We start from the raw sequence: 22013 nt of genomic DNA, 5'->3' as shown, positions 1-22013 counted from the left end.
ACCAAGCCCTGTATCCTAAAGGGCTCCTAAAGGGGCAAACAGCAGATACTTCAGGAAAGTTAAGAACTGGGAAAACGGTGACTATTTTTTTTTGATCAATAGACACGTCAAGATTTGCTGGATTGGACCCTGTATTTTAGGAAGTTTTGGTGGATTGTCCTGTCGTGAATGCGACTGTTTTCATGTCTGTACTTTTGGCATACACATCATCCTATGACAATTTAATCCCATATTGTATATAAAAATTTGTTTTAAGACCTCTCCACATGTCTAGTTTTCTTTGTTGACTCCTCCTGCACTTTCCTAATTCTCCTATGTCTTGCCTGAAATGGGCTGATCAAAACTGCACATGAAGGTGCACTATGTTTAAAGGCATCTTTATTTTTAACTTTCATCCTGAACATTCTATTCACTGTATCAAGTACCACTGAGGACTGCATGAATGTATTCTTAAGAGACATCCACACCATCTCCTAAACCATTTTTTTGACTGGTAAGACTAAGTTCAGCACCCAGTATGGCACATCTGAATTTCTTCTGCCATTTTATAATACACTAATAAATGCCTTTGCAATTTTTTCTGGACTGCAGACCTCACCCACTCATTACTCAGTCACTTTTCCAGATTTCTTCTGAATAATTAAGATCTGAACTCAGAACTTATTCTCTTGGTGAACCATGTCCACCATATAACAAAAAAGTTCATTTAGCTTTAGCTCTTCTTTCCTAACCATTAATAAGTTATAAATTCATAACAGGACCTTCCTTTTTATTCTGACAGCCCAATTTGTTTATAAGTATTTGATAAGAAGCTGTCAAAAATTTTTGAAAATTCAAGTTCAGGGACAGCATTATCACTTAGATCACCTTTATCCAGGCACTCAACATATTCTTTGAAATTTATACTGTATGACAAGTCTAAGTAATGTATGGTCATATCACAGTTTGCTATCTTACACGACTAATTTTAGTACAACAGACATAAAAGAAGCTTGGTTGCGTATGCATGTATGCCTGTAAGAATACATCATCAGGCACTTCACAACTGTAAGTGATTAAAGTATTATAATAGCGAAAATATCTTCATCCATTGCCTCACCTGACTTTTTTGTAGGTTAGCTTCTTCTAAGAGCTGTATGCAATCTTGGACTTTTTCAACAGCATCATATTTCTCCCTTTCTAGATTAGCATACTTTGTCTGAAGCTCTGTGATTTGTTTCTCCAGTGCTGTTCTTTCTGTCCTCAGCTGTTCAGCGTCTTGGACAGTAACACGTAATCTACAAGACAGTAGTAACTTTACTCATTTAACAGTAAGATGCTTAATTAAGACACTAATTCTTTCAAACTGAACTAATAGGAAGCATTTATTCATAAGTTGCCAAAACTGCATTTCTGCAAGTTTTCTGCTTGTTTTTGGACAGAGTCTTTGAGTTTAATATTCATCGAGTCCTAGAAAGAAACAGAATTAAAGGAGTTAACTCAGATATCTGATCTCAGAAGATCCTTAGAAGAATGTTGCTATCCTGGGATACATTACTGAAAATGTTCTATATTAAACCAGAATAGAACAGCCCCAGAAGGAATAAAGTTTTCCTCTGTGGAGGAAATGGAATAATTGGATGTGGGCAATGAAGTTGCAGCTATACCATTAGAACAAGAAAACCACTGGTAATTTTACAACAGCTCAGAAATTCTTATTGTTTAATTATGATTGCCAGTATTGGCAGGCATAAGAAAGGGCAAGAGAGTCTCAGAGGTATCCTCAAAAAAAATCTCAGAAAATTCCACAAGTGCTGCTAGTTCAATAAAGTGCATGGTTCTCAATATCCATAGTGAGCACTTTGGCAACACTTGGGCTGCCTTTTCAAGCAGCCATGCTTTTTTACTTTCTAACGTGTTTGTAATAAAACATGCAAAGACAACCACTCGATTTTTGCAGAACCAAAAACCTACAGAAAATAACAAAACTAGCTAATTCCTTAAGACATTCTAAAATAAACTTGAGAGCCTCCACAATCCTTAGGCCAGTGAAATTCACCAAGTAGAGGTAGCCACACAAGTCTATGCAACTCCTCCAGGCAGTACTTGACCACATAGTCACAAGGTTGGTTCCCTAGTAATTATTTGGTTTCTAGAGTTATTGAAGAGTCTGCTAATCACGCTCACAAGGCTGTGACCAAGAAGGGAAGATGAACAGTCACACAATTTTATTTCACTAAGAAATGTACGAATTCTTCTTAGCTATCAGGTCATTTGACTAATGTTAATAATTCAACAAATGTTCGTGATACTTGAATCAAAATTACTGTGCTCAGCTGAGTGTGATATCCCTGGAAAGTGAAGGGGGGGGAAAAACCCACACACAAAAGAACCTGGTCTTAGATCTTCCAGTAGATAGTGCTGGAATTAAAGTTCTACTCCTTAGCAGGTATTCAAACTACTTTTGTAACTAGCATTTATTGTTAACGAGTGTGCTTTAACAGTTTTATGAAATAATCTTTTTTGTATAAAGATTGCTGAACTAAGACCTGAAACCAAATGTTCTTTAACACTGAAAGAAAAATCTGTATTCACCTCAAAAACAGCTAGTTTACATAAACATTTTCAAATTTCAGTGTGAATGTTTTTCTTTAGAACTCCACCTAAAGCTAACGAGAGTTGAGTAGCTAGAATTTATGCACTAGAGTGAAAAATATATGCCTCATTTTTTCTCAATTACAGCCAATAAAATCAGGTGGTCTGTTTTATCATTTTAAAAACATTGAAATCAGAAGCTGTTCTGAAAGGTTAGAGAGCAGCCAAGCATAAGATATCTGTATTTTGAGAAAATGGAACTGCTCAGAAACACAAAACCCAGAGGCTGAAAAAAACCCGTAATATTTTATCTCACTTGCATGTGTCCCGTTATTAACACCCAATGAGCTATCTTTACCTTGTTTCTAATTGTTTTATACCAGACTGCATTTGCTGCAAGCGTTTGTCAGATGCTGTTTCTCTTTGCTGGGCAGATATCACGTCTTCTTCCTAGAAAGAATATATGTATTATCCAGACATCATCTGAGCTTCCCTGAACAAAATAAAGATATACTAACATAAAACACGTTAGAGAACAACTTGCGATTAATTTAATGTCAGCATGCAGATAACTAACTAAACATTCAATTGCAATACAAAATTATTCCTTTCTCTCAATTACCTTTCTCTCCAATTGGCCTTGAAGCTTCTCTGTCAATCTGGTCATTTCATCAACCTTAGCATTTGCTGTCCGCCCATCTATTTTGGCTTGCCTATACAAAGAAAATGGTCTATGAATTACATTTCAATTATTACAGGGGAAAAAACCCAACTCCATTACAACTTTGTTGAAATAGCTGTGAAGGGCAGTCAGATTTCATAATACTGTTCCTACAGGGCAGAAAAGGTTTCCCCCTTCTTCTCCTTCCTACTATGTGGCAGTGAGAGAGGAATACCAAATTCATTAAACAATTGTCCTGTGGAAATTACTTCTTAAAGATAGCTTAACAAGAAGGTGTATGTGCTGATTAAATATTTGGAAGGACTAGGCAATCAAAAACTTTAAGTGATTCAATAACTTAAATATAATTGGCCACACATACTTAATAGAGAAATCTTTTTCAGAATTAGATTTCACTTTTTAAAGCAATTTGACCAGGAATTAAAAAAAAAATAATTAACCACTTCTGAAGAATTTAACTGATGTGCTTTGTAATCTGAAGAGGTTTGATAAGCTGAAACAGAAAAGGAAAAAAAAAAAGGGCTAGTTAATGAATCAGACTTCCTCCTCAGTAGAAAAGCTTATTGAAATGAGCAACCCTCCTACTCTTCTGACTTGGGAACAGAAAGACATACAGAGTCTTTCACCTGGGTTTTAACCCAATTATTCAGGCTGCATATTAGGCTAAATTAAAAGACCAATGATTAAATGTATGATAAAATTAAAAAAAAGCAAACATATTAAATAAGCTAATGCAAACTGGAGCACTAATAGCCATGAAAGAAGCCAGAAAACACTTAATACTGCTAAGAATCAACTTCGAGCAGAAATTCCTTACAGAAATAATAATTTTGATTTAATGGCATAAAAGACGAGCATATTATACCTATATGAAAATCTCAAGCAAAATATACATAATCCCAGCAATTCTACAGCAAATATTGAATTTCAGCTTAATTAATCAGAAAAGCTAATTTTGTTATCATTTCTTTAAAAAGCAAAAACAAAGATAAAGACATTATTCCCAGACACATGGTCCTCATTGCAGGTCCAAACCTTTGATCTTACCCCACCTGAATCATGCACCTTTCTCCTACAAAAAGTGCCGTTACGTTTATGAGGACATTAAGTTTCTTCCCCAAAAATATTTAATAATATTTAAAATGTGCTGTAAAACAAAACAAAAACTCAAAACCCAGCATAAGGGAAAAATAAGAAAAATATAAAGAGATCATAAAACTCGGAACATCTTAACTATTAAAAATGCATTTTAATGACCAAATTCAGATTCAGATCAAATTCAGAGGTGTGTTTAACCAGCAACAAATTGATTCTAAAGATGCAGCTTTTATTCTTCACTGTGCAATATATCTTTAACATAATCTTGGCAAGTTATCTCTGTTTAAAAGCTTTACGATTCTGAAATGCAGATACCTGCCCTAACAACGCCAAGTTTCCGTCCTGGCAATGCCAACAGAGCTTCGAAACACTAAAGCACTAATAAATGTTTTAATAAAAATTCTAGCATATAAGTAAGTGAAATCTGTTCAAACCTCAATTCTCTACAGAAATACATCAAATGTTACATCGTCTCTATGCATGGCAGATTATGACCCTTTAATAGCTAGCATAATAGTACATAAATAGTATGTAAATAGTACAGTGTAACTACATTTTATATTGAGTTTATGTTAACACTGATGAGAAGCAATGACTCAGTTCTCAAACACTTCTTAGGGAGTTTCTGCCCAAATTTCAATTTTTTATTTTGGGTAAGGTCAGCTTCTGACCTAAAGAATAAAAGAAAATATCATCCTGAAAATAACTTCCAGCAGAACTCTTAATTTTGTCTTCTTTTTCCCAGACTACTTGCCAAAACTTAATGTGGGAGTCTTCCTTCAGGCACGCGTACTGGTGATGTACGATGACAATACGTCAGGAGCATGTTTAAAGTGTTTTATATCTACATGTGTCAGATTGTATACTTTGCTACATATTAATCTTAAAATACCTAAAACTTATCAACACATATTTATAAGTTTAGCAATATCAAAAGCTCCAAAATTGCACTCAATCTAGGCCATACAAACCTAAATCAAAGCTAAGTTCTTATATGTAAGTTGTTTTTTTTCTACTTTTCCTCTCCAGACTTGTTACTCTATCACCATAAATCAATTAAGTCTATTAAAAACATCCAAAAGGATTAGAATTGTCTGCAATATATGCTATATAATCCATGCAAACTACACCTATGTAATTTCATGTCAGAGAAACAACTGGTGAAAATATTCCAGACTTCTTGAGAATCACTGCAGCACTTACTTTAGAGCTAACCAGAGCTGCTGTCATTAGCTTTGTGAGTGTAACATAGTACTGTTTTTAGGGCTGCAAGAACTTTAGCTGATCTGAGAGGAATGTGAGTGTAATCAGTGCCCGTAATTAGAGATGCAAAATTCCTCCGAGAGCCTCTTTGCCCAAAACTGAGAACGCTACAGGGAGAGTAAAATGACAAAGGTTGCTCATGACCATCGCCAGCCAGATTAAACAGTTACGAAGAGACTTCTGAGAAGACGACAGCTTGAAAGGAAGCATGAAAACTTGTGATTGTAGGTGACAGATCTTACAGTGACAGCCCAGCAGTGAAGCTGTGTTTGACCCTGCCAGGAGTCACCCCATGGGCATTGCCACCTTCTCCCATGCCTGAGAGCAGCCACCCCACCAGACCGCAGGAGTAGCCTGCCCCCAGCCCAGGGTGAAATAAATGGGGACCAACCTATCAGGTGTGTGTATGGGAACTCAAGGGGTGCTTTCTCAGCAGGGCACAACTAGCAGACGTCAGGAAGCAGCACAAGTACGCTTAAAGCTGGAACACCCGCACCTCCGGCAGGAGGGGCGTGCAGATGGGGGGAACACGTACTTCCCAAAAAGGGAGTATCTGTGCACATACTTTTAACCCATGCTTCCTGTGAGAGAGGGTGTGTGTACCTATATAAGAGCAAGCGAGATAGAGTGTGTGAGATCAGTACTTCATGGGATCAATTACAGAAAGCTGTTTATAGATTTGTGTTTGTTAATATATTGCAAATGCCTAGTATCATGGTTTATCCGTTATATTATTAATATCGACCATTAACATATAGGCCACTGATTGTCCATTTATTGATTAATGGCATGCAGTTAACTGCTTTGATTGCCTTAAGCCACATGTTGAGCAGTCTTGCCCAGCTAGAACATATTAAATCAGAAATCTAGTGTTCTGAAATGAGAAGGAAGATGACTACTCCAGCCCTATGGATACTTAGATGGAAGTCTAAATTCACTCACCATTTCACTATTTACAAAACAGCAACTAATCAAAAATATGCATATATATATTTGGGCACGTGTGAGTAAAAGTTCAGAGCAAGATGATCCACTAGCTTTCAGTCAGTCCCAGGGACTTCTACCTTTTAATGTACCTTCTTCCTGAAGCAGTAGTTTAAGCAGAAAACATGCACATCCATGCTCATTGCCATATAGAGTTATATAGATCCTTGTGTGTGTGCATGGCTATGAAACAAAGTTTGGCCATTTTGGTTGTCACGCCATATTCTAAACTATTTGATCAAAGAATTTCATATAACTCCAAGGATCAAGCCTAAAAAGGAGTTTCCTTTTAAAAAATGAAATAAAGATGAGACCAAAGGAAATCATGACATCTGTAATTTTGACAAAAACACTCAACTGGCTGCTCAACCACAGCCTGAATGATTTTAAGTTGGGTTTTTTTTTTGTTTGTTTGTTTTTTTAAATCAAAACCATTGATAGTGCTAGAAATGCAATAATAAACTGAATGTTGATAGCATTTATTGAATGTCCAGAACAGGTTCAGTTAATGCTAACTGCTTTCATACCCACTTATTACATGAATTGATATAAGCATGTCAATGCAAGACCAAAGATTTATAGGTGAATGATATATCAAAACAGTAATTCAATACTAATACCCTCTGCAAGGGAAGAAATTCCAAAAAAGTAGGGATATGAAAATGTTGTTCTTTCCCTTTTAAGAATCAAATAGTAGCATGCACAAGCAAATTGCAAGTGATGACTGAGTTTGGAAATACTTTATTTTAGCAAATACCCTGAATACCACCTTAATCTTTGATTGCTTGTCACAACATTTTCCTTCTCCAAAACACACTATTTTTGGAAATAGTTTTTCCATGGAAAAATCTTGGCTAATAAAAATGAGAGGTGCTAACACGTCCCCCTCAAAAACACATCCTCAGTGACTGAGGTAACTTGGCATTTGTAAGCAGGTTCTGGTCCTAAATTTATTGTACAAAGGAAATGTAGAAATAAACATTGTTTAAAACAAATAAAATTCTTCTGGTAAGTAAACCATAACATACCAAGCAGGGGGTGAAAGCTTAATACTAGAAGCAGCTAATTTTTATTGCTCTAACAGCAAGAAAGTTTGGATACAACCAATCTTGAAAAAAAGACCAATTTTTAAATTGGTTAATAAATACTCAACAATGACCAATATTCAACACTAATGAATCTGTTCATTCACTCTAAACCTGTTATGTTTTACTGTGGGTATTGTGACACAGTAACTTTAATATCTACGAATAGTACAACTAGACTCATTAAACAGATGCTGAAATTTGTATAACACCCAATCTTTACAGTGATAAGCACTTAGCATTACAACAGATAGCAATTGCTCTTCATGTAATATTTTGTATGAGTTTGGAAGAGAGGAGAGGGAACGTCTGATGCAGCCATTCTTTCTTGGAGGGATAAAAATCAGTATCAGCCAGTGTTCAGCCAACCTAGATTTCTAAATACCAGCATTACCTGCAAAAGCTGCATACAAAATTGAGTGTATGAACACATGTGCATGCACAAACACACAGCCATCTTTAACTGTGTACATAAAAATAGAAATTATTTTTACCACTTTTGGGGTGACATTCTTTAAAATCAAAAGATAAAACTAACTAAAACATCACAGCGGTCCAACCATATTAAATATTTTAATCACAATATCAAAGGAAATTACAATCACTAAAAATCAAAGGCAAATTTAATAATGAAACCAAAATTTAAGTACATTATAAGTTGTAAGCTTATAATCTTAAAAGTTTATTTAAAAAAGCTTATTCAAAGCTTTAGGTAATGCTATAAAAAAAAAATCACTGGTTGATAATGAATCCATTTCTTTTTTATCATCAGTCCACAAATCCACTGTTTACTGAAATTAAACTTTAGTTCGACCTCAACCATCACTAATTAAAAGAGTTAACAGATACAGTAAACTGGCATTGAACAGACTATGGCTGAAAATACAAATAATCATGAAATTGTGTCGCAGGCATTTTTCTCATTTTCCTTAACATACTTCAGGAATATAATTAATGCCTCTCTTACCTCTAACTTCCGAAGAGCCTATGGTTTAGAGCTCTTTATTGAGAAACAGTGAATGGAAATTTTATTAAAAACATTAAAACTTGAAACTACTTTGAACATTCAAATTTCAGAACTGTAATGAGTAATTATGTAACTGGAATTTGAGCAAATTGTATTCTAATGAAAACCTCTCTTCAGAGTGAATTTTGTTGTGATACTGACACTTTGTTCCTTTTAAATCAAAGGTCAAATGCTGAATATTTCAGGAAACAGCTGAACCAAAGAACGCTAACTGGAAATACGCTACCCTAACACTAATGATGCACACATTTGTAACAAACTTAAGAGGAATTAACTGAAACCATTGTAACTATCACTACTATCAAGTCAGTTTGCAGTACAAACAAGGCCCACGATACAGCAGCAGGTTAGAAAAAGCTATAGAAAAGATATTCAATAATTTTTTAAATTGCCTGGTTTATACCTGAGTTGTTTTCGTAGCTGCTCTAGTTCCACATTTTGTTCTGTTACAGTTTTCAGAAACTGTTGATTACTCTGCAAAATAAGGAGATATTTGTAACATGTTCCTTACTGTATTGATAATGTTATATATTCAGAATTGTTATGATTCTATATACTTGTTTTCCCCCTCTCCTAATAATTGTTATAGGACATTTCTACAGAATGTAATACCACAAAAATAGCCAGTAAGGTCTATTTAACACTGTTGCTGGTCTCCAAGTGCCAAGGTTTACCTAGAGTATTTTAGAAAGGCAAATGCAGAGTGATGTTATCCAATCCTCCCCCCTTCTTTCCCCATATTTTGGTAGTGTAAGAACTCCCTGAGATGAGAATTGTAATAGTTCAGACCTACCATCTGCATTCCCATCTAGTTTAGGTGTCTAGACTACCTTGCCACAATGAGTACCACAGTAGATCACATACTGCTGGAAAGAATTCCTTTGAGAGACAAGAAACAATGATTAATTGCTCCTCCTTCATTTTTTCTATGCCAGCCTGGAGGTGTCATTCTCCTTTAACTGCCTTCTCGTTTGAGAAACATTTCATATTTTTGTTACCCTACTAGCCTTTTCTAGATCTTACATATGTATATCTCTTACATTGAGATATAAGAGATGACCACAACTGCAGGCAGCATTCAAGATGCTACTGTACCATGGGCTTAAGCACAACATTTAGACTAGATATAAGGAAGAAATTTTTCACGATGAGGGTGATGAAGCACTGGCACAGGTTGCCCAGAGAGGTGGTGGATGCCCCATCCCTGGAAACATTCAAGGTCAGGTTGGACGGGGCTCTGAGCAACCTGCTCTAGTTGAAGATGTCCCTGCCCACGGCCGGGGGGTTGGACTAGATGACCTTTAGAGGTCCCGTCCAACCCAAACTATTCTATGATTCTATATACTTGTTTTCCCCCTCTCCTAATAATTGCTAACATTGTTCTTGCTTTTCTGACTGTTGCTAAGAATTGTTTTCAGACGCTTCCTACTTCTACAATACCTATTCTGAGTGGTAACAGTTAATTTCAAGACCATCATAGAGAACCTGAAATGAAAGCTCCCTCTTGCCCACATGCATTATTTTGCTTTTATTAATACCAATGAAACGTCAGATAAAATTCACTCAGATATTCAACATCATGAGATCTTTCTGCAAACTTCCACACTTTACTTCAGTTTTCACTACCCTAAACAGTTTAACATCAGTGGTGAACACTGTTGCCTCAATACTGAATCTCATTTGCAGAACATTTATAAATATGCTGAACAACTCTAACTTGAGCACATCTAGGAAACACAGCTGTTTCACCACAATAAAAAACTGACTAATTACTCTGTCTCTTCACTTCCTATTTTTCAGTTTGTTAGTTCAAGAAAGGGCATGCTTCTTTATCCCATGACATCCTTATGCCTTTGGTAACAGACCTTGCCAAACGTTTTTTGGATAACGCAAACAAATGGATTACCTTTATCTTAACATCATCCGTTTCATCTCTTTCAAAGTGTTCACATATTTCACTCTCCTCTCCACATCATCTCTTTCCAATTTTATGATTTTAGGCATTCAGTGATTCTATTTTTTTGAGGTACCTACTACTGATTTGCTTGTAACAGCAGATCAAACAGTCTAACTTCCAAATCCTCAGCAAAACTGCTTTAAAAGCTCATCGTTGTACTTGCTTGAGATCGTTTTCAGACAGCAACCTCCCAGTACCTCTAAAGTATCTATCTACAGAGAATAGTTAATTTTGAGACCATCAATGACTACATAAGGCAAAAGTTCCTCTCTGAGTCCATTATTTTGCTTCTATTAATACTAATGAAATAGCTTGTAAACAGGACAACTGCTTGCAAGATATGATTCTGTAGTAATCTGCAATATACTACTCAACACTGGTAACGGCTTGACTGGTGTATTGTACTGTTTCCAGCACCACAGTTCAAGAATGATGGCACAACTGGAAAGAATTTAAAGGTGAGCAAGAAGAATGATTAGACATCTTAAAAACATAGTCAAAGAACATTTAGAGACTTGACTTACTTTGAACAGAATACAAAAAGTGGGGAAAGGGAAAATATGGCAATATAAAAGTTTTCAATAACAGGCACTGTGACAAAGAACGTAGAAATCTTTCCTTTGTACCGACAATATTTCACAGCAAAGAAACAGGCTTATATTTTAACAATAGGTCAAATGTGAGGAAAAAAAGGTTCCAGTGATAAAGACAGAAAAGAGTAGACTGCCTAGAGTAGGTTAGGAGTCTTTCTGCACTGCCAGTATCCAAGACAAACATTAATCAAAAATCACACAGGAATCATGTCTTTCAGAGAAGCAGCTACTCAGCCAGAAACTTCACCAAGTCTTTGACTTCAATTTTTCCACCATATTAAAATTGTTTGCCAATCCCGGAAGTCCTAGGCTAAAGCTTAGAGACTAAGTCTCACAATCTAAGGATACAGATGAAGCACTGGAAGATGATTAGAGCTCAGAAAAAAAACCTGAAAAGGTCAACGACAGACACTGAAGCCAGCAGCGCCAAACTAGGAATCGATAAACATGCGGCAGAGCTAGCCGACATAAGAGGTCATCATTTAAATAAATTTTTCCTTTGTGAAGATGGTTTTGAATGTGTGACTGAAGTACACTCACCACATACTAAAATTCTGACCGTAAGCCTACCACTGACTTCTTGAAGAAAGCTCACATAATTTTAAGAGCTAACCTCTCAACCACCCCAACCTGGTGTTTGGAGTTCAGGAAAAAAGCCGTTACTACTTGATTTTTGACTGGTCCCTAGAGAAGTTCGCAAATCTGAGTGGCACAAGTTCTTTTCCAACCAGGTATGTATGAAGGACTTTTTGCTCTTCTTTTATACTTTGAGGTTCTAGTAGGAAAAAAACCATAATTTACTAGGTCACTGTTCAGAAGGTTTTACTTACCAACTCTATTTTCTCATTGGCTATATGCAGTTGCCGAGTCAACTGTTGAAAGCCAGTCAGCTGATCCTAAAAAAAGAATCCGGAGCTTCTTATAATCATTATCATCATAAAGGGTGTATAATTAGAGAGTTTCATAGTCAACGGAAAACATTTTCAAGAAAATTTATACATGTTGCAGGAAATTCAATATGCCTTTGTAGATTTTAATTAGATTGCTTTTAGCTGTTGACCTAGTAATCTGGCAAATTAGATTTACTACTGAAAAACGTATCTGAATGTCACTCAGTTACAAATTGCCTCCTTCCAAAACTCATACACACTTACTATCAAAAAATGAAAGCATACATGAGTAGTGCCTTTAAAGAGCCACACAGACTATGATGCTACTACAAGCATTTTTGCTAAGCATGGTAGCAGACATGTACCCCTTAATTAAAAAATGCCTGTATGGACATGTTTAATTTGCTCTTTGCCATATAGGATGTCTTGCATCCACACAAAAAATTGTCTGATTCAACTCTTGAGTCCCTGAACGCACACTCTGTCCTCCTAGGAAAACTAGTATAACACACACACACCAAAAAAAAAAAAAAAAAAAAAAAAAAAAAATCATCTGCAGCATGCCAAATGTCTTCAGAGCACAGAGAGGACTCAAGTCCCTGACCTGGAATATCTACTAGTTGTGCTGTGTTTAACAGCCTCAAGGCCAAGTATATGCCAGAAACCTATTCCAACAACTCCCTTATTTACTATGTCCAACCCTTACAATGATGTCCTCTTTCATCTTTGTCTTCTGTCAATTCTAATTCTAGTTGGTCTTACCTATTCCTATTTACCTCTGATAGCTATTTTCTACTCCTCCATTAAAAGCAAAACCTAAAATAAAAAAGTTTATTTAACTGAAAAGTCTTTTTCTGTGGGAGACCACTAGCATTTAAGAACAAAAGGCAGCTCAACCTCCTTCTTGTTACAACGGCATTAAAATCCACCAAGAATTTAGTTGCCAATGAAAAGTGGAAACTGACAGCTCTAAACCCTCCAACAGCTACCAATGACTCTGTATACTTTACTATGTGTATGTTATCAGTAACTGACAATGCAACGCAAGAGATAATCTAATAGAAGGAACAGGAGCAAAAAGTTGGAACTACACATAGTTATGAGGATTCCCTTATCTATTACTTGAAATAATTATGAAACTTGACAAGAGCACAATAGCTGTACATATATTTTTCCTGTTTCTCGGAAAAGAGCGTATTTCTGAGGTGGACTTAATACCACAAAAGAACAAAAATCAGTAAAAAAAATCTGTTATATAGGTGAGCTGTAACTGTGCCCACAAGTCTAGTGTACTTGAAAATGGAAAGCACGTGTTAAAAATATGTAGCATCTCTTTACAGACCTAGAAATATCTGTAGCGAGGTACATACAGGCATGAAGTTTCTATTAGTTCTTCACACACTGAGCATCTTTATATAGCTCATCAGAGCAAAACAGCTTCTTTTCTGAACTAAGATTTCCTGAAAGGCCTTCCCCAGAAACAGCACAAGAGAAACAGGCTGCTAAACACAAGCTAGCATTAGAAGAGTACTGGTGTATCTTTCATCTGTTTACACATGCTTCTCTACTGAATGACAACAGGAAATGGAGATGACTTTTCCCACTATCCCACTGTGACCTTACAGACAAAATTCAGGATTCAAACATAGAGGAAAACATGAAAGACTTCCACCTTAGAATTCAGAAACCTTTAGCAGCTTTTTCAGATTTTGAACTCTACTGAAGATTTCCAACCATGCAATTCAAACACGATTATTTAGATGCACATGCATATCTTCTGCACATATACATATGTATGCACTAAGACTCAGACTCAGTGCGTTCCCCAAGTTCCTGCCCACTTATTTGAAATAAAGAACTTTTCCAATCGTAACAGTGCATTTAGTTGATGAATCAGTGACCTCATCTGACCACTCAACTTTAGATGACTATTATGGAAAATAATTAACAGTACTGGTAGAATTCCCCCACTTCAGTTTGACGACACACAGACCCAGTATCTCTACAGTATAGAAATACATTCCAAAATTAACAAAAATATAAAAGAAAATTACTTTCTGCTTTTGCCTTTCAGCCACGTGAATCTGCGTTTCAGTCATACGTTCCTGGTACTGCCGCTGGAGTCGATCATGCTCCTGTAGTACAGTCTGCCAGAGCTCTATTGCATGTTCTTTTTCCTACGTTACAAAACAATGATTTGTATAAAAGTTTCTATTACAGCACATTTACCTTCATCTGTCATTCTCTAAAAAGAGAAGTCTTAACTTCTATTTTGAAGAAATGCCATTTTCTGTACTTTTCTCTGCACACATTACAACTACACAGACAAAATACCAAATTCAGACGCAGAAGAACAGATGCTTACAACTTCAAATTCCACCTACAAGTGAACTGCAAGTTTTCCAGATTTTTTTTATAGCTCAAACTTTTACAGGTATTTACCGTAAGCCTACAGTAAATATAATATTCAAATACCAAAATTCAGCTGTCAGTTTAACTTCAACTTAATCATATGCAGCAGGATTGATACATCATTGTAATAAGCTCAAAAAATTTTCCTTATCTTTTCACATTTAAATATTATTTTCTATATCCCACATATACTTGCCTCCTTATACCACATTATAATGTTTTTGATTAAAATGACAAGCTACTACAAAAACTTGACTTGAACAAAGTATTTCATTAATTTCCTGATCAGGAATTCAAGATAAAGATCAAGTCAATTAGGTAAAATTACAGGCACAAATCAATATTAAAAACTTCCTATATGAATCTAGGAGAGAAGTTCCTTCAGGTTTTTAAGTTGAAAGTATAAGTACTTGTTTCTTTAGCTACAGAAAGTCTAAAGGGCCTCAAAACAGTCTCAAGGAACTCTGAACAAATGAATTCTGAATGAAAAAATAAAACAGCTTCCCCTCATCTGCCAAGGCACAACAAGAGAAATAAAACAGCACAAATGTTTCATCTCACATACTTGATTCGTCAGTTGTAGTTGTTCTTGAAGGTTTCTCACTATTCCTTCATCTGCAGGAATATCAGTTCCTAGAGGCACGAAAGGAAGAGCCTCCAGTTGCTTCTCAAGAGCCTCTTTCAACTCTGCATGCAGTCTGAAATTCAAAGAACTAAGTTTAGCAAAGTATTTCTTTAACAGGGATTTTTTTAACAACTGAAGTATACTGTACCTTCAATCTGCATGTACTATTTACTTCTAATTCATATTTAAATCTATTATGTTCTATAAACACAATAGTTTGAAAAAGTTTTATATCTAGTTCTTTTAGAGATATGGTTAAACCTCCTAAACCTGGTGCTGTAATCTGGATTAAGCACTTAAAGAGTCTTAACATTAAGCTCGTGAGTATGAGATCTTCAACTATGAAATAATTCAAAAGATTTCAAGGTCCTAGGAAAAAAAAAGCTTTTTAAGGTTTAGAAATCAAGAAAAACAGCAGTAGTAACAGGGCAGTGCAATTATTTACCTTTCATTTTCCTTGGTGACTTGTTCAAATTTCAGTCTCATCTCACTCATCTGTGCCTAACACAAAAACATGCAAGAGTAAGCTCTCATTTTAGTGACATAAACTTTGGTAATTCTTTCATCTTTTAATTCCGACTGATACTGTAAAAGATGGACAATTTAATTCAGCATAACACAGTAAATGAAAGTCACTTCCTTTTTTAAGGAAAGTCACAGGATGCCAGTTAAAGTTAACAGCTGCTAAGTCCTGTTATACCTGAGCATTCAGAAGTTACTATGAGCATTAAACTTACCTTCTGGAATTCTTATAGCTCTTACAGATTGATTCTTAATTAATGCAAATTCTTTTAGGGATACAGTGGATAACTCTCATCTTTTATGCAGTAAGCATGTGAGGTAAGAGTTTAGGAATTAACTGAGGAGAAACTTCAGTTACATAAGTCAAATGGACTGTTTTGTTAACTAACTAGTGCAACAAAACCATAGTGCTTCTATTGCCTTCTGAAATCGGCCAAGCTGAAGACTGTACTTGCAGAATCTTTATGATGGACAGATCAAACAAATTAAGTGCACTAAACCAAAACCAGAGTATAACTTCCGCATGTAGATCACAAGTAAAAATTGCTTTCTGTATGCCACAGGTTTTCATTATTAAACATATCATTTTGCTTTTTGGTGACCATATGAAGCATTAAAAAGTTTCAGTTTTCTGTGGTTGAAAGGAGGACAGTCCCCCTCCACCTCAGCCTCCATGATAATAAACGTTTAAAGAATTACTTGAATCTGAAGAATTATTAAGAATGAAGAAGGCTGGGTGTATCTACACTTGCAGGACTGAGCTGGACTGCATGGCCAAGATCAGACCTGTCAGGAAAGGGGGCAACAGCTGCCTCATCTGAATGTCACCTAGGAAAATACCTGCAACCGTACCAGAACATCTAGAGAAATAAAACATGCATGTTTCATTTCACAACACTACTTCCCCAAACACACAGTAGTCTGTGCAATTTGGACAATCTCCCAACCTTTTCATAGAAAGCTCTCCATTCATCCATCTGAGGCAGACTGCAATCCAGCAAGTTTGTGAAGCATGGCGCAGGCATACTTTCCTTTATTGACCAAAACTAATGGCCTAGATATTAATACTACAAAATACTAAGAATATACAGTCTGAAATGTTAGGAACATGCGTACCTGATAAAGCTGCAGCTGTTCTCTCATTTCTTCCAAGTGTTTATCATACTCTGTGATTAGAGTTGACAAGCTAAAAAGTTGAAAAACATGCTTAGAATAAATTTTGTAAACGCTGAAACATTGTTCTGATAATTAGTTTTACAGAATTCTTAATCCTGAGAACAGAACAAAACAGTCACTTTTCTTTATTTCCAAGCTCTATATTCACCAGAATCACATGAACAAGTTTAATTACTACTTTTAAAGTATGATCATTAACAGTAGATTTCCTGTATAACAGAGCTAGAACACAGGACATTATAAATGAGCACTGATACAACATTAATATTTCATCCATAGAATCCCGAATGATTAAAGACCAGACTTTGTTACTGCTTTTACATACAACAGTAAAGCGGCCTATAAGACAACGTAAAATAACGTAGCTCTACTGATATACTTTTTCCTTCCTAATATTTTTGTAATTGATAGTAATTCTCTGAATATTCTGTATTAGTCTGGAGTGATAATGCCTTAAAAGCTAAGAAGAAAGGATAGGTTATTTTTATGACAGAACGGAAATGACAATGATTATTAAACAACTTACTAATAGGCAACTGTTAGTTGAAGATTGTCAAATAAGCATTTTTAAAAAAATCCACCTGACCGCAACAGACAGCAGTTACCTGTTACCTAGTATAGTCTTACCCGCACTTTTGTTTATTATCTTAAAATTTAGACTAGAGAATTCCTTCATTCATCTCTCATCCTTTATTTTACAGATTGTGCAAGAAAAGTCATGTATTTCATTTACTGAATGAACAGAATAGTATCTAAAAACAACTGCTACAGGAACACTTTTACAGACCTCCATTCACAAGTTCTCAGAGATGTGAACACACGTACATAAGACCAGGTTCACCTGGATATTTACACTTTTAAAAGCACATAACAATTTATTTTGAATACTTCGTTGTATTCCCACTTATCATTTGGAATCAGTTACCTTTGGTCCATCATCCTGGATCCTGATCTGCCATCACCACCAGGGGCATTTTTCTGTAATGGTATACTTCATGTATTAGTACTTGCACAGGACTGCATGTAGTTCTAAATTTTTATATGCAACCCAAAGCTGTTGTTCTGCCTGTACTGTAATCATACACAATATCCCACATGATCACTTCCAGGTTTATGTTCAAAAATCCTTGAGTGCCGGCCCACTTTGAAAAAAATTGTAATTTTTTTTTTCCCTGGAGATGCTCTGATATAAAGCATAATTGCATCTGAGGGAGAATCATCTTGCTCTTAAAAGAGCAATCCTAAGTTTGTGTAAGTGCTAAGTTCATTTCCATGCACCTCAGCACCAGGAAAGTGCTGACGCCCTAGCTTCTGCACAGACTTTCAGACAGGCTGATGGTACCCAGCACAAAAAGTTATCTTCACATGAGACCAATCTCTTAGAAAAGAGAAGTCTATAAAAGTGAAAAAGTCTACTAAAGTAGAAAACAAGTATTCTTTCAGGGATATGTTCTCCTGCATATGACAAACTTTTGAAAATGCACCAAAAATACCAGAATTCACTGTTATGACAGTTTTATTCTGCTGCTGCTTGGAAAAACAACAAGCAACTCTAGAGTTGTGTGATGGACCCAAGGAAAGGCCAGGCCACATTGAAGCAGGCTGTGCTCTATGTATGCAAAGATGTTTGTCTCAAAACCTCACCACAAAAATTCTTACTACTTCCAGCCCTGAGTTCACATACCTGCTCAGCAGTGGCTCTCAAAATCTCATCTGTTTCATACTGTCCAAGTGCCACATTTAGCCTCTGATCTGAAAAATACGAAGTTTGAGAATCATAGGTACAACATGGGCCATTATCTAGATAAACCTGACTGGCAGTCAGAAATATGTTTAATGGTGTAGTGCTTTGAAGGCACACAATATGCTTCATAAAATTCTTCCATTAGCACAATTATTTTAATGAAAATAGGACTTGAAAAAGTCTACGAAGACTGTGTAATAATAATGAATTCCATTTCTTTCATATTCCGTTTTGTTTTAGAAATTTTTAATAATGAATTCCATTTCTTTCATATTCCTTCTGTTTTGTTTTAGAAATTTTAAAAAAATGAAGTTTCTGCCTAGAAAACCCACAAACACATACACGTCTTAATGATTCACTAAGTGGTCTAAGCGCAACAAATCACATTGCATGTCCAAATTCAATTAGCTGGATGTTTGACAATTAACCTGTTGTTGGGAACTCAACCCTGCAGTTCTCAATAAACTTTCAACAAACTCAGGTCAAGAGAGCTTCACTGATAAAATGGATCTGAGCACTCAAGTATATCCAGAAGAAACCCAAACAGGAATGAAGAAATGCAGTCTGTCAGTATCTGCTTTTTCTGAAAGAAGCAAAGCGTAATGAGATTTCACACTGCTGAGCTGGGAACATCAGCTAAGGCATCCCTCTTCCTTACTCATCTAACTTTGGCTATTGGGATTTGAGAGGCTACTTGTACTACAAATGAAAGAACCAGCAGAAGGTTGGAAGGGAGAAATAACAGCTCTTTCCACTTGTTCTCAGAGTGTTCTTTGATCTAACAAAAACATAGTATAACCAGCCAGTCAAAAGAGGTGATTATCCCGCTGTATTCAGCATTCCTGCGACCTCACCTCGAGGGCTGTGTGCAGTTCTGGGCCCCACAATTTAAGAAGGATGTGAAGGTCCTTGAATGCGTCCAGAGGAGGGCAACAAAGCTGGTGAGAGGGCTGGAAGGAATGTCCTGTGAGGAGCAGCTGAAGACTTGGGGCTTGTCTACTTTGGAGAAAAGGAGGCTGAGGGGCAACCTCACTGATCTCCACAGCTTCCTGAGGAGGGGAAGTGGAAAGGGAAGTGCTGATCTCTCCTCCCTAGTATCCGGTGATAGGACACGTGGGAATGGTTCAAAGCTGCACCAGGGGAGGTTTAGACTGGACATTAGGAAGCATTTCTTTACCGAGAGGGTGGTCAAACACTGGAACAGGCTTCCTGGAGAGGTGGTCGATGCCCCAAGCCTGACAGTGTTTAAGAAGCATTTGGACAATGCCCTTAACAACATGCTTTAACTTTTGATCAGCCCTGAAGTGGTCAGGCAGTTGGATTAGATGATCGTTGTAGGTCCCTTCCAACTGGAACTATTCTATTCTATTTTATAAGAATCTGAGTGACACCTTTGTAACTGGAATGGATAAAGAGGAAGAAAAAGGAAGTTGGGAAGGTAATGCATACATTTTGATTTAAAACAACTTCTTGCCTATTTTTCTTGATACACGTCCCGTGGTTCTTTTTCTGGTTCTGGTCTTCTAAAGGAGAATATAGGAAAAAGACAGAAAAGAGAGAAAGGAGGTAATAGTAAAAGGGTGCCAAGGAACCAGAAGGGGAAAGTAGCCACCCTCACCAACCACAGCAGTCTGCAAACATGAGAGGCCATAGGTGCAAAAGGGGACAAATCTCAAACACACCTTACAGATGCACTCACCTTCAACAGTGAATTATTACATACATTCTGCTAAAAGCTCTATCTATTTAGTAGCTTATCACAAAAATATGGAATGGAATGGATGAATTATTATTTGTAGGGTTGGCTGCTGATACTGCAAAAAGCATTCAGGTAAAATTCAATTTATAACTGATTGGTGGCAGAGACTAGCATTTCATTCTGAGAACCTTCTTTACAGCTACATATTTAACGCAACAAATATTTATTCTACAAAGCTGAATATAATAGTGCTTAGAGAACCTCTTTTTATGTGTATTACACACAGCATTTTAGAACTTTGATTTCACATTCATGAAACAAGAGAAACATCAACCCATATACCAGACTTAGAGTAGGCCTCAAATAACTTATGTCTCAGCTGGCATGCAAGCCAACTTCAAATTTGTCATTTGGCACCTTCCAAAATGTACGAAGCTTTTTAAAGAGTGAATTAAAACTCCTTGATAGAAAAGGCAACTCTTACCACCTCACAGTGAATTGAGTCTAAGCTCTATTTAGAGCCTAAAGATTTATAAAATAAGAAGTTACACCCAGACAAATTAAATACGTATAAAAAAGCAAAATACCAATATTTGAAAATCCATGATTTGTTCATTACAGTATAATAAATACTCATGCAAAGCTTGATAAAGATATGGGCTTTTGAACCAGGACGACTCTGTTGGCTCAGAGAGAACCTTTTCTGCTACTAAGGTCCTTGGAATCAAGAGCTGGTCTTTCACCTTTGGCCACCCAAAGCTGTCATCCAAAGTTTAGTATCAATTGAAATTTTGATTTTTGCGTGATGCACAGCCATAGCACTTTATGCACTGTGATCTTGTCCTACTTCCTGCCATGCTATCAAGTTTTCCTGTAACACTAATTAGTGACAGGGACAGTAACATTCTTGGGACAACACATCAACCCATTCCCTATTTATAGGAATAGAAACTGTGCAGAAGCGATTTTTGCCAGTATTTTGCTGGTTAAGTAATTAAAGTGTACTCTGATTCAATCATATTAAGCTTACATTAAAATTATCAAAATTGTAACAAAGAACACTTAATTAAAAACACTGATTTTAGTCTATAAAGCAAATCTTATGAATAACTGGCAAGGCAGATTTTTTTGCCTTTCAGGTGTAAGCCAAGCATATGAAATGCAGTAGTTCCTTAACTAGAGAAAAGAGGCATTATGTCAAAAAATGCGTGTGTTTTTGGCTATTACCCTCATTAGCAGCTTTTAATTATTAGTCTTCAACTAACTAAAGAAATAGTTTTGATGCTATTCACTATAGCAAACGCTAGAAGAGCTACAGAATATAAATATTCATTGCTACAACCACAGGCAAGAGGGTTTCTACCCTCTGCAGAAATTGACCCCAGCTCCCGAGAGGCAGCGTCCAGGCCTCGGCTCCTCTGCTCCATCCTTCAGACAGCCCCTGGGCCAACCCGCGATGTGTCGGGAGCAGGCGGGCAGCCCACGAAGCCGACCGCTCGCAGAGACCTCACCTGGCTCTCCCCCACTGCCGAGCTCAGTGGCCATATTTCCAGTGGAAAGCTTCAACGCAGCTGAGAGTTCCCCCCCCAGGAGAGCCTGCAAAGACCCGGGGAAAAGCCGGTTATTTCAGCCGCTCGCCACCCCCGGGGCCCGGCGGGGTTTCGCTTCGCCAGCCGATAAGA

General features: G+C 36.6%; 1 protein-coding gene across 1 annotated transcript in view; it reads right to left on the bottom strand.

The window, feature by feature from the left end:
* Positions 1–21925, bottom strand: part of SCLT1 (sodium channel and clathrin linker 1) — a 47202-nt gene extending 25277 nt beyond the window's left edge. The window contains exons 1-12 of the mRNA XM_009289487.1: positions 21843–21925; positions 18573–18640; positions 17814–17866; positions 16829–16898; positions 15636–15691; positions 15131–15263; positions 14208–14330; positions 12094–12159; positions 9117–9187; positions 3197–3287; positions 2933–3024; positions 1100–1277 (exon numbers count right to left, since the gene is read on the bottom strand). Coding sequence (XP_009287762.1) covers positions 1100–1277; positions 2933–3024; positions 3197–3287; positions 9117–9187; positions 12094–12159; positions 14208–14330; positions 15131–15263; positions 15636–15691; positions 16829–16898; positions 17814–17866; positions 18573–18640; positions 21843–21876 — 1035 coding nt within the window. The 5' untranslated portion in view covers positions 21877–21925. The remainder of the gene's footprint in view (positions 1–1099; positions 1278–2932; positions 3025–3196; positions 3288–9116; positions 9188–12093; positions 12160–14207; positions 14331–15130; positions 15264–15635; positions 15692–16828; positions 16899–17813; positions 17867–18572; positions 18641–21842) is intronic.
* Positions 21926–22013: the final 88 nt, after the last annotated feature.

Source organism: Aptenodytes forsteri, unplaced genomic scaffold, assembly GCF_000699145.1.
Source record: "Aptenodytes forsteri isolate BGI_AS27 unplaced genomic scaffold, ASM69914v1 Scaffold109, whole genome shotgun sequence".
In the NCBI taxonomy this organism is placed as follows: domain Eukaryota; kingdom Metazoa; phylum Chordata; class Aves; order Sphenisciformes; family Spheniscidae; genus Aptenodytes; species Aptenodytes forsteri.
This window is presented reverse-complemented; position numbering and strand designations above follow the sequence as displayed.